Below are 13,897 nucleotides of genomic sequence, written 5' to 3' on the forward strand. Positions count from 1 at the left end.
GCATATGATTTGAAGTAAATAATTTCATCAAAATGAAAATTATGATATTAAATGAGTGAAATTAAAGTTTTTCTTTATATATTAAAAATGAAATGTAATTATTACAAACATAGATTATATTTCTTTAATAAAATATGTACTTTTATATTGAGCAAGCCCGATCCTCCCGAAACTAGTTTAATCAAATAAATCTGAAACAATTGTGATAATCTAAACCAAATAAAACAAGCCTATACAACAATATTGTACTTACTACTTACCTCGATTACCTCACTCTTCTACCAATAGAAGATAAGCTCACAAAACCAAGCAACAACAGTTACCTCCTTCAAAAGAAATTAAAAAACAAGCCCTTCCTTTTTCCTCAACTTTACACAAACACCCTTCCCTCCCAAAACTTATAATTTCCCTTCTCTTCCAATTCAATCCCTAATAATAAAACCTCTCTTCTTTCCCTCCCTCTTTTTTTTCTGTTAATGGCTTCCGTTACCGTCACCGACGGTGGTCCGCTTCATTCAGAATCAATCCCAACCGTTGATCTCCATCTCCTCTCTCAATCTGAACTCTACACTCTCTCCCTATGTTCCCCTTCCGCTTTTAACCCTCGCCGTGATGACGACGTCATTATCCCTAAAATCGACAAATCCGTTTTCAATGAATCTGCTGGGTCCCGCAAACAAACTTATTCCCGTCTCCGCCTTGCTCCCGCCGCCACCAACACCGCCGCCGCCACGTCAGCCCTACGTAGCCGTACACCTCACCTCCGTAACACTCTTCTCAATAATCCCTCTCTCAATAACGGACCCGAAAACTCCGAAAGTCACCAAATCGTTACGCTTCTTAAACAACTCTTCGGTTCGGGTTCGGGTACCGAACCAAGTCCCAAACCTATTCCTAATCCTAATCCGGTTGATTTAGTCCCTATTCGGGTCGATTACTCCAATGTGGGTTCAATTGGGGAGAAAAGGAAACGAGGTAGAGGTAGGCCGAGGAAGAATGAGAATGACGTGGCGGGTGAGGTTAAGGTTAAGGAGGTTGATGTGGGGCCCACAGAAGTGAAGGATATTGTGGTTTATCAAAATGTGGATGTGGATGATGGTGAGAAGGAGATATTGAATAAGGACGGGGAACGGGTTGATTTGGCGGGTTTAGGGGCGTTGGAGGATCCGTATGGGGCGGAGTTGAGGAGGAGGACGGAGGGTATGAGGAGTCAAGAGGAGCTGTTAGGGTTTTTGGGGAGGACGAATGGGCAATGGGGTAGTACGAGGAAGAAGAGGAGGATTGTTGATGCGAGTGAGTTTGGGAGTGTGTTGCCTAAAGGATGGAACCTTTTGCTTTCTATTAAGAGGAAAGGAGGACATGTTTGGTTGCATTGTCGACGCTACATAAGGTTTTTTCTTCTTCTTTGGATTGTTGTTGTTGTTTCTCTTATTGCTTATTGTCAATCCTAAATTATTGCCTATATAGGATTGACACATAGTTGATTTATTGATCATATATGGTAGGGTAGGGTAGGTAACTGGATCTTGATTACTCTAGGGAGAGGATGCTCATCAAAGCCTAACATAGATGATGATGAAATAAATGAAGTGATTTTTAGTGACCTTCTGCATTGGGAGTTTGAGTTATACTGCTGGCACTTTGTTCCTATCATATTTATCTGGTTAATATTTTTCTTGGGGATACAATTAATTGTTTGTGTATGTCTAAGACTCCTTAACTTGTGTCTAGTTCAACTTTATAGAAGTTACACTCCCTCTATTTCATTTTATGTCTTAGTTTGACTAGGCTTGAAGTTTTAAGAATGTATAGAAGACGTTTGAATCTTGTGGTCTTAAATTAAATATGTGTATAACATACAAAAAATGCCCTTTGAATCTTGTTGTCTTAAACATGTTGTATTATTCCTATAAGGAAGTTTCATTAAGGGTAAAATGATTATGTTGGAATTAGAAAATTACTAAATTTAGAAAGTTAAGTTACATCATGAAGCAGACTATAAAGGAAAGTAACAACAACAACAACAACATACCCAGTGTATTCCCACAAGTGGAGTTTGGGGAAGGTAGGATGTAAGCAGACCTTACCCCTATCTTTGTGGGGTAGGGAGGCTGTTTTCGATAGACCCTCGGCTTGAGGAAAAAAGGTTTTAAAGTACGATATCAAGAAAAATATGGCAAAAAGTAGCAAGATAAAAAGCAAAAGAAGAAACGGATAGTAGTACACCTCGAAGAAAAGAATCTACGCGATTACTAACTAATACTACTAATAAGGAGAATACTCGGCTACCTACTAACCTCTTATCCTAATCCTCAACCTCCACACTTTTCTATCTAGGGTTATGTCTTGTCTAATCACCTCCCCAGTTCTTTTTCGGTCTACCTCTACCTCTCCTAACTCTTGTTATAGCCAAACTCTCACACCTCCTTACTGGCGCATCCACATACCTCCTCTTCACATGCCCAAACCATCTCAATCTCGCTTACCTCATCTTGTCCGCCACAGGAGCCACTTCCACCTTGCCCGCATAACTTCATTCCTAACCATATCCATCCTAGTATACTCACATATCTACCTGAGCATCCTCATCTCCGCTACACTTTTCTTCTGGACGTGAGCGTTCTTGACTGGCCAACATTCTGCTCCATACAACAAAGTCTGTCTAACCACCACTCTTTAGAATTTACCTTTAAGCGTTGGTGACACATTCTTATCGCACAATATCCTCGATGCGAGCCTCCATTTCACCGACCCCGCTCCAATACAATGAGCGACATCAATCTCTCCGTCTTCTTGGATTATGGACCCATAATATTTGAAAACTATCCATCATGGGTAGGACTTATACATCGAGCTTCACTTCCACCTTTGCTTCTTGCGTCACCACTGAACTTACACTCTAGATGCTCTCTCTTAGTCCTGCTTAGCCTGAAACCTTTTTACTCTCGTGTTTGTCGTCAAACTTCCAGCCTATCGTTAACTCCATCACGTGACTCGTCAACCAGTACTATGTCATCTGCGAATAGCATACACCGCGACATCTCCCCTTGAATATGCCGTGTCAATTCATCCATCACTAAGGCAAATAGAAACGAGCTCAGGGCTCGGGTGCATCCCCATCATGACCGGTAGGTGCTCTGGGTCGCCACCCACAGTTCTAAAAAGGAAAGTAACACACATAAATTATAACATAGGGAATATTTGCTTTAAAAAGGGTTCATGATACACTAGGTGTGGCCTAGTGGTCAATGATGTGGGTTGAGCACCAAGAGCTGTCAGGTCTTTCTGTCTTTTTAATCTCTGCAGTTGGAGCAATCTATCCCCTGTAAATGACATATTACCCCTTTTAGACTTCATTAGCTCCATCAATATGGCTTAGAGACCATATTTTTGCTTTCTGGTTCACTCCCTGATTTAGATTTGAAGTTTTTGTTCTCAGGAGTTAACCATGATTCTTTTGTGTATGTAACATGCATCTACTTGATACCTTCCTAATACAACATCTTATTTCATCAAAAAAAGAGGTGTCAGATCTAATTTCCAACAGAGAGAAACACTAGGTGATTTCTTCACATTTGTTCTAGCCTTCCGGACACCACGGTTATTAAAAAAAAAAAGAGTTAAATTGCTTAAGGTATGGGTCTATCGTTGAGACAATTAGTCATGTCATGATTTTATTTAGGAGAGAGAAAGCTAGAGAAAATAAGGTGTTTTTAGTGTTTTCTCAATTGCTTGATTTAATGAAGCATCAAAACTCATTTTTCTTGAATTTCCGGTTATAAAAAATATTGGGATGCAGAAGGTCCAAATAGAGTATAATGTATATTAAGGATTCATATGGCGGACCCTAACTAACTTGATCAATAAAAAATTAAAAAATGGTTGACCCTAACTAGTTTTGGGATTGAGGTATTGTTGTTGTGTTACTCATCTTAAAATATGACCATCTTCATCCTTGGGCCTCCCATGGTACAACCAGCGCAAAACTTCTCACTGAAGTGGGTTAAATGTTACAAAATCATCTTGCAGTTGCAATTATTAAATGTAATAGTGCATCTTAGTCTCAAGAGCACATCAGCCGTCCCTCGTGTATTAGTAGTCTGTATTCTTTTCGGGTCATTTCAAGATAAAAGGAAAGTTTACCTTAAGTTACTTTTGCCAGTCATCTCCCTGGCCATTAGTTTCTGTAATAGGGTCTTCTTGTTATCATAATTTTTCAATTGCTGACTTTTGTAGCTTGAACAAAAGTCGAGCTTATCCAACAGTTTACACATGATTTTAAATTATTACTGTGATATTTGTTTACTCCTCTCTCTATTATATGCATCCAAGTTAGATGGCTTAAGACATTTAACTTTTTCTCAGCCCTAATGGACGGCAATTTGGAACATGCAAGGAAGTTTCTTCATATTTGCTCTTTCTTCGTGGTGAACAGAATGAAAATCCTCCAACATATGCTAAGATTAGTGAAACTGTTGAGACCACTAATGCATGTGCTTTAGTTAGTGTAAGTTTAGCCTTTTTTTTAAAATACATTTTTCTCTTCCTGCTATATTTTTTCCTTCTACATGGAGCTTTGATTCATCAAATATGTTTCAGACTTCGGACCTCAGAGTTCAAGATGGTGGCAAAAAGGAAAGCCCTCTTTTTCATAACTCATCCTCTGCTGTTGGTCATGGGGAGTTGCAAGTTCTATTGAATTTTGGAGAACTATCGGAGGTCCAAGTAGGAGATCTTTTGCACTGTGACAAATGCAATGTGACCTTCAATAATAAGGATGATTTATTGCAGCACCAGTTATCTTCTCATCAGAGAAAGAGATCTAGAAATGGTGGTCAATCCGTTACTGACGGGGTAATAATTAAAGACGGAAAATTTGAATGTCAGTTCTGCCATAAGACATTTGAAGAAAAGCATCGGTACAACGGTCATGTTGGAAACCACGTTAAGAAACAGGTAAAGACTGCGAACGGATCACTTCCAATCAAAATGGGAGAGTGTGTTGAACCTGTGGTGTCTAGCGGAGCCATGCTAACGGAGCCCATTATGCAGGATTCAGTTGTTCCGCCAAGGAACCTGACAGAAAATGCTGGTGTAAGTGCGGATGACGGTGACAATCCTGCACCTTCTAGTAAAATCCAGGAGGAGGGTCACATGGAGACTGACGATAAATTAGAAGGTCTGGGTGAGGCTATGGTTACTGCCCCTAATAAAACTACTTTGTGTTTAAGTTCTGAAGCGGTTACATTTAATAACAACAGAACACCACGTGACTCACTGATTGTTGATAGTGTAGCTGAAGGTACCAATAAGGATTGTCATAACCAGGAAGGGAGTTCTGAGAGCTGTTCCCTTATGTCATCGAATGAAAAAACATGTGTTGACAAAAGCAAAGTAGTTGTCTGTTCCAACATAGAAGAACCTAAACAGGAAGGTTTACTTTGTTCAAATGGCACTGTTGATATGTGTGGTGTTAGTGTGGAAGATGGCAAGTTTTTCCCTACAGTTAATGAGAGCAAAGTAGAGAGTGATAGGGGTGTGGATACTGAGTCAACAACTGCTTTATGTAGTGATGTCAGTCTGCCGGATGAGAATAATTTGATAAGTGCCAGACAAGTTCCATGCACTGAAGATCACTCTGGGAAGAACATTGATGTTCTGGATGGTGTATCCTTTCTGGCAGAAACATCTAAGGAAATAAAAGGTTTAAAGAGCAGCACAGGTACCCCATCTTGCGACAAGGAAGGATCCGTGGTAGATTATGTAAGAGTTCTTTCTGGCAGCATAGGTGAGCATAAACCTAGTAGCATGATGTCTAATGTAGAAAATGATGAGTGTGGCAGTCTTGTTGATTCAAATGACAATAAGCTGATTATGAAGGAGGATAGTTATTCATTTGTTCCACATTCAGATAAACATGTAAATACAGCTGAAAGAGACGTGACTGATGTTTCTGCTTGCTTTCTAGAGGAGCCTGAACAGCACAAAGGTGTCAAGAGCAGTCTGCTTTCTCCGGCTTGTGACAATAACAGTGAGGTTGGAGCTCATTTTTTTAATGATTCGAAAACAAGTACAGATGAACCCAAGATTAGTGAACTGCACAGTGTTAGTAGTAATACAGTGGGATTTGCTTCTAGTAACAATCATGCTGTGCAAAAATCTGATACCAGTGACATAGAGAAGGAAAAAGGTCTTGCATTCTCCTCGTTTTTTCTAGCCACGAATGTGAGGGCATCTTGTGCTGAAGATCCCAATATCAAAGTTTACCAAAGCACAATGGAAGTTAATGATCAGCAAAGCTCTGCAAGTGCATTGTTTTCTTCAAACAATGTGCCAGAAGCTTCTACCAAGGAATATACCATGAACAGAATCTATAACAACTCTTTGAATGAATGTAAGTTTGATGGTCTTGAAAACTCTAGAAATCATGATCTAAATGTTGCTTTCGGCAATTCTCATGTGGATCTAGGTGCAAATTTGAACTGTACAACTTTCCAACTTGGCATGGAGGAAACATATGGAGTTCAGGATAATCTCCATAGAAGATTGGAGACTGATAAACAAGGAGAAGTTGGGATTGATTTAAGTGATTCGACTTTCAAGGGAAAAACAGGGGATTTTGGAAGTAACTTCAACACGGTTTTTCATAACCAGTTGTGGGATGAACATAAAATAGATGAAGTTGATGAGTCTGGAAAGAAGATTATTAGTGGTTTCGGTTGTGGAGATGCCAAACCTAATGAGAATGTCATGGCTGGAAGCATTTGGAGAACAGGTGTAGAGAATGTCATGCAAGGTGGCTCAGCAGACAATTCAACCTCAGTAGCGCAGTCATCTAACTGTTTCCAGAACTATGATGTTATGTCAAAGGTATTTATTAAAATCCATTTACTTGAGGAAAAATGCTTTTCAGATACTTGTAGATTAAATTGCCATTTTCCTATTAGAACAAGATCGTAAAAAACTTGCAGATTTTTTTTTATTTTTTAGTTATGAAGATTGTTTGTTGTGAATTTATTAGTTTAAAGTTTTTTGTTGATCTATTAGCAATTAAATTTTGCTAGATGCCCTTCTGAATTTGATTCTGACTTTGACTGGAGACTGACAATAATTTAAATATGCGGTGCGAATCCGGATATAGTCGGGCTCCAATACGGGTACCGGACATTGGGTGGGAAACCAAAAAAAATAAATTTAAATTGGTTATGTTCGACAAACTTATCATATATTTCTCATCGTGCTATTCTGGACAGGTTCAAAGTCTCTTTGGAGAGAATGAGAAGTATGATGGCAACACTGGCTTTGATGGGTTGAGATCAGACAGAACTGAACCGGTGGAATATAGTTTCATGGGCACACAAAGTTTAAATTCTCTTCAAGAAGAGCCTAGAGTATTGCCTTACGATGTGGATATAGAACAAGGATTTAATTCGTCATTTTGGCTTGGAAAAGATGATTTGATGCCAAATTTAGCAGGCAGGAATCAGGTGACCTTGGTATGCGTTTGGTGCAGAAACGAGTTTTATCAAGAGCCTAACCAATTAGGAGCAGAAGCCGGTTCAATTGGTTCAATGTGTCCAACCTGCAGTGGAAGGATCTCAGGGCAGTTTAGCTTTATGTAGAACTTGTCATTGACCCTCAATGATCCCCATTGAACATAGTTTTCAGACAGAGGATTAGGTCAAAGGGAGGTATTTATTCATCCAAAACTGAAAAATAATTAGTAACTCTAGACTATGACTGGATCTAGATTGATGTTAGTTAAGTTAGCAGCTAACCTTCCCTATTCTTTTGGCTGAAACAAGTCAAACGACTGACTGTTTTAGAGAAGATAATGAGATTTTTAGCTTCTTTAGCTATGTTTCTTTAAAGTCCCAAATATCTGTTTTTCCCCCTCACTTCATACAGGATATGGTAGGATCTGTCAATAGGACCCAAAGTTTCCTGATTATTAGATTATTAGGTGGGTGCTGTTACAGATTATGCTGCATTCTGCTGAATCTGTCTCTGATTTGAGTTGTGGATGGAGAATGCAGAAGCAAACTTTGATTGCGGTTCGCAGTGATAGAGGATGGATGAAGAAGCAACTTGAAATCAGTTTGCAGAGATGAGAATGATAATCCTGCTGCCGGTATCTCATTGAGATTCTTCTTTCAAATGACTCTGTTACTAATTTGGACATTTTTAAGTTTCTGGTAGAAGTTGATTTTGCAGTTGAGGGTGATACTGCAGTTGTGTCTTCTTTTTGCCTTTTGTTACTGATGTGATTTTTAAGGCAGGCAATCGCATCAATTGTCCAGGTGATGAGCAGTACATCATCTCATCTGCATTAGCAGCTTAGCTAATTAGTGATTATATTATGAACATTACAATGTGGTAAGAGTGTATATTAATATCTAAGATCTAAACTAACACCACCCGTGGGATTACAGTACACCGAGTATGTTGTTGTAAGATCTAAACTATGTAGATTAAATCTAAGTAAGATCTAAACTAACACCACCCGTATGTTGTTGTAAGATCTAAACTATGTAGATTAAATCCAAGTAAGATCTAAACTAACATCACCCGTTTGTTGCTGTAAGATCTAAACTAACAACAAAAGAACTTAACTAAAGGCAAGTACATGCCCTGCGATTTTATTAAGAACTAAATAAACAGAGGGATGATGTTGGGGGATTGGTTTCACTTTTTTTTATTTTTTTGATCCTTTTGGACAAGAGGATATTTTTTCTAAACCAAGCTCTAGGCGTTAATATTCATGATACTATACGATTCATCCAATCATAATGCTCCCTTGACTAACTTATATATTCATGATACTATACGATTCATCCAATCATAATGCTCCCTTGACTAAGTTTGAAGTTTTACTTTGGTTTAGTCAGGTTAAATCAATTCAAAATACAGTACGTTTTATGGAGTTTTTGGTTTTCAACTCAAAATCACCATTAAAATTGCCTAAGATCCATTTCTCTTTTTGTTATTCAATACCGGGTTGTTTTATGGCAGGCTTAACTAGTTCAAGGATTAACATTTAAGATAGTTATTTAATAATTTAGTTTAAAGTTTTTTTTATTTTATTTTATTTTTATCCATCATCCAATCTATACTGACCTTGTTAGGATGAGGGTTTGGCTAGACCCCTACCGGTATATATATTTACTCAAAAATATACACGAAGGAGAACATAAATCTTAGCCTCCACAATAACATGTAAGACGAGTCCTCACCTTAGAGGAATAATGTGCAAAAGAGTGAGTTCTGGTAGAAGAGGATTCCTCTTCTACTTCTACTTTACATTTAGAAAGGATAAAGAAGGAAATAGTTAAGACGTAGTCGGATTCATCTCAGTTTTCATCATCAAAATAGAATTGCCCCTTCCTGATCTTGTTTCTGAAGTGGATGTACCTTCTTTGATCATTCTTCAAAAAAGCTTTCGCCTTCACAGGTAGAGTCAAAGCTTGTGTGAAGAACTTTTCTATTTTCTTGGTCAGACCACTATTAGCCATTGTATCAGCCATGAAATTCGCTTCTCTGAAGCAGTGCACTATTCTGATCTGTCCCTAGTTCATCAGGTCTTTAATTTGCTGAATGTAATCTCTCAGATAAGCTTGGATATTGTTGGAACCATTGATCATATTTACAAATAGCATGGAATCAGTCTCTAGAATCAGATTGTTATATCCTGCAGTGTGACACCACTGCAAACCTTTCAAAAGAGCCAATGTTTCAGATTTGTTGTTGCTGCAGATTCCAAAGTAAGAGTAGAAACTCATCACTATCTTACCTGTATAGTCTCTAAGGATGCCAACCCTGTGGCCTCCCCAGGGTTTCCTTTGCAACAACCATCAGTATTAAGTTTCCATGTGTTAATGGGAGGATTAATCCATTTGATGAGACTAATATCGATTTTCTCCCTAGCTTTTTCAGCTTTGTCAAAAATCTTAGTCCAAGTATATAAGCTTTTAAATGAAGGAAACTGACTGTTGGCAATCAATGCTATCAACCTCCCAACTTGAGAAATGATTTTGTTGGGGTTAATAGGGATCTGTTCAAACCTTTTGCTGCACCTACTCTTCCATATTTCCCAACAAATCACTGAAGGAGTACATTGGATGATTAGATCATGAATAGGGTTCTTTGGTTTAGTAAGCCCCCACTGAATAATGATGCTCCTCACACTCATGTTATTGCATTTAATCCCAGCATAATTACAGAAAAAAAAAAGCCAGATATGTTTCATGTCACCTTCCCTAAACAGATGATCAACACTTTCCAGGGAAGGGACTCTACAACAATCACAAATAGAGGGACCATGGATTCAAAATTGTTGAACTTTGTCATCCGTGGGAATTATATAGTGAAGTAATCTCAGCATAAAGAAAGAAACTTTAAAAGGAGTTGACACCCAATTTTATCCCTCCTTTATTCCAATTCTTTTTCTTGAGCTTCTAATATTTATTAATAAACTAATTATCTTATTATTATTATTATTAAAGTATTATTATTTATTAATACCTCGTACATCGCTACTTACTAATTACGTATTAATCATAAGATATAACCTGGATAATATTTTTACTATATTATTACCTTACTTATATTTTATCCACTAATAATAAGATTATCATGTAATGCTAATTGCAAAATTATTATTATTATCACACACAGATATATATATAGTATTTGTTTAATAGAAAGAAGCTCAAAGAAATACAAGGAAAAGAGGTTTAAATCCTAAAATAGGCCAAAATGCCCAGGTTTTACGACCCAAACGAAGCCCAAAATTAGTCTTCAAACCCACTCGGACCGAGGCCCAATTCTGATAAGGGTAGCCCAATCTTCCAAGAGTCAAACTAGGTTTACCCTCTCTTTAATTTTCTCTCTCCACGCCTTCACTACGTCACTTCTCCATCTTCAGCCAAAAGCCAAATTCCTTCATTCATAAAACAGAGTTTGTCTTGTGCAAGAAATGATATTACCCTCTCTCTCTCTCTCTCTCCTCTTTCAACTACAAGATTCAGTCAAAAGATGACACAGCCTTTCTTCATAAATCTCAGCAAAATCAATACTTTTCAGAGATTGAATTTTTAATTTCAAACGGCTCTACACCCGTGACTCTCTTTTTTGGTGCTCAAAATTTCAAATCTGAAAACCCTAACTTTCTCCTATAAATACCTTGTTAATGCTTCAGCTGAAGGGGGGGGATGAAAAACTGTCTCATTTAAGCTATTGTTACTTTTCTACTGTTTCTAAAAGAAAACTTTAGTATTTTATTATCCTCAATCACTGTCCGTTTCGACTTTGTTCAAAGGAGAGTAGATCTGAGACCACAAAGCCTCTGTTCACTGCACCCACAAGAGGTAATATTCGTCCCTTTCTATTTAATCTCTTCTATTCAATAATGATGCATTCAGAAATCATGTAGTAATAGACATTTGTTACTATCGTGATATGTTCGAACCTATTTTAAGATCGGTATAAATTGCTTATGTCAAAAATGACCATGTTTGAAATACTATAATCGTGTTTAGAGTATTCTTTCCCTAGCTGAATCAAAAAATATAAATGAGTTATGTTTATGTTTTGGTTGGCGTCAAATGAGACTTTAGAGCTGTTCTTTTAGGAATCTTTCTCTAAATCCCGGATGTTGTTTGGCCTGTGATTTTAATTGTGTGTGTGTGTGTGTTTTTTTTTTTCCGAATGATGTAGGATACTTATTTTTGTGGTTAAGTATGTGATAAGAGTATATGACCTGAACTTTCTTTTATTTCAAAGTTAGAGGTCCTGCGTGTACGTTCAATTAAATTGTTTGGAATATATTTAAACATCACTATAGTTGGATATGCAAATCTGGATATTGACAAGTTGTATTAGAAACAAGACTTAGGATTATATGCAATTGACTTTGACGCTCATTTTGAGTAATGCCTGATGTTATAATCTGTCTCTTACGCTATCTCAAAAAATGCAAACTTTGTTTACTCTTTACTTTATTTGTCACTTGGGAAAAACTTATTTTAGGGTCTCACTTGAACAGAGAATGAAGTATTTATCTTCTAATTAGAGAACTACTTAAGAACCTTTCTATTAGAAAGAGCTGGATTTTTTATGGTTCTAGTTATCATGATATTTACAAGTATTTGAGTTTATTTAGTCAAATTTTGGAGCCTTGGTTTATTTAGAAAATGGCACGTTGGACGACTTTAATGGTTCTTTCAACGAGGAACTTAACTTCTATACAAAACCAGATTTTAAAATATTGATTACCTTGTTTTTTTACTCTTAAACCTTGAATTCATATGTAAAAGTGTTTTAGCTCAACATCACATTTTTTTTTATAAGGTCAATTGGATTTATATATAAAGTTAGTCACCACTTTTCACTTTTAAATACTAATTCCCTCTTGTTTTATAATTAACCAATTATTTTATACATTATTACTTATACTTTACAAGGCCCTTTAATTAACATAAGTCCGGTCGGTTAACCATTGTTAATAGATCTTAAAGGATGCTTAATACCTTCCCTTTAGATTAATTGAACCCTTACCTAGAATCTTTTGGTTTTGTAGACTTTAAAACGGGGTAACTTTAAACAATTACTTTAATAAACTTTAGGTGTTCTAATTCACCATAAATAATTAGGTGGCGACTCCTTTACTTTAATTAACCCCGGAATTACCGGAATATTGTAAACCATTTTGACTCCGATTAAAATGGGGTATAACAAAAGGAAGTTTAGGGTACCGACTTTTTTTACCTGTTAGGGTCACTCCTCTGGGAGTTTTGATAGCTTTCCATGCTGATTTACAAGTGAACTCACCACTTTCATCTGCCAAACAAACAGGGTAATCCTCTTTGTCAATCTCAATCTTAGTATTGATCACAATCTTCGCTAAGCTGTTAGAAATAAGTTGTTTAACATCCACCAGCTTCCATCCTCCATCCTCTATAAAAACTAAAAAAAACAACCTTAATCTTTTTAGATCTGTTTCCTTGTAGAACTAGACTAGCTGAAGGACCAATTCCTGTCCAGTTATCCCATCAAAAAGACAGATCCCCTTTGCCAACTTTCCATAGAATATATGTTCCACTCTATTTCTAGTTTCAACAAGCCTTCTCCAAGAATGAGAATCAGCATATGTCCAATTCTTGGACACTGAATGAAACCTTTTGCAATATTTGGCCTCAAGGAAGCTTCTGAGAAGGGATGACTTATATCTAAAGTTCCACTAGTTCTTGGCAGCAAAAAAAGTCACAGTAACTCTGAATGGTCCTGAACCCTGCGCCTCGCTCATCTGTTGGCCAACATAACTTATTCCAAGAGATCCAATGATGCTTATTTCTCCCATCATTCTGGTCCCAAAAAAAGTTACTCATGACCATTTTCATATGCTTGATAGGGGCTTTAGGGAGTTGAATGACTGAGATAATATGCAAAGGAAGGCAAGCTAAGACAACCTTAATCATAATAGCTTTCCCCCCAAAAGACAGAGATTTAGTATGCCAACATGTGACCCTGTTGGATAGTCTAGCAACAAGTTCACTGAAAAAGGAAATTCTTTTCCTTCCAATGTAAATAGGACACCCAAGATACTTGAGAGGAAAAACCAATTGTTTAAAACCAGTGCTGTTTTTGACTAACTGAGCAAACATTTAAGTGGCTTTTGGGTGCACTAGGAATCCTGACTTGTTTTTATTGATGAGCTGACCTTAAGACTTCTCATAATCTTCCAAAACTTTCATCATCATGTCAATAGAGTTAGGATCCCCATGAGTGAAGAGAATAGTATCATCTGCATAACTTAGATGGGTGATAATAGGGCCCAGTGACGAGCGCAAAACACAATATAAATTAAGCGCTTCGCTAGTCAAAGATAGTATTTTAAGAT

The 13,897-nt window shown here is 37.2% G+C and overlaps 1 protein-coding gene across 1 annotated transcript; it reads left to right on the forward strand.

Annotated features, from left to right (window-relative positions):
- Positions 1–363: 363 nt before the first annotated feature.
- On the forward strand, positions 364–7,857 carry LOC132033722 (uncharacterized). Its single transcript, XM_059423768.1, has 4 exons — positions 364–1,390; positions 4,366–4,507; positions 4,600–6,870; positions 7,254–7,857. Exons 1-4 carry the CDS (start codon positions 477–479, stop codon positions 7,620–7,622), a joined length of 3,696 nt encoding a protein of 1,231 aa, XP_059279751.1. The 5' UTR covers positions 364–476; the 3' UTR covers positions 7,623–7,857.
- The last annotated feature ends 6,040 nt before the right edge of the window (positions 7,858–13,897 follow it).

This window comes from Lycium ferocissimum, chromosome 10 (genome assembly GCF_029784015.1).
Source record: "Lycium ferocissimum isolate CSIRO_LF1 chromosome 10, AGI_CSIRO_Lferr_CH_V1, whole genome shotgun sequence".
Taxonomy (NCBI): Eukaryota; Viridiplantae; Streptophyta; class Magnoliopsida; order Solanales; family Solanaceae; genus Lycium; species Lycium ferocissimum.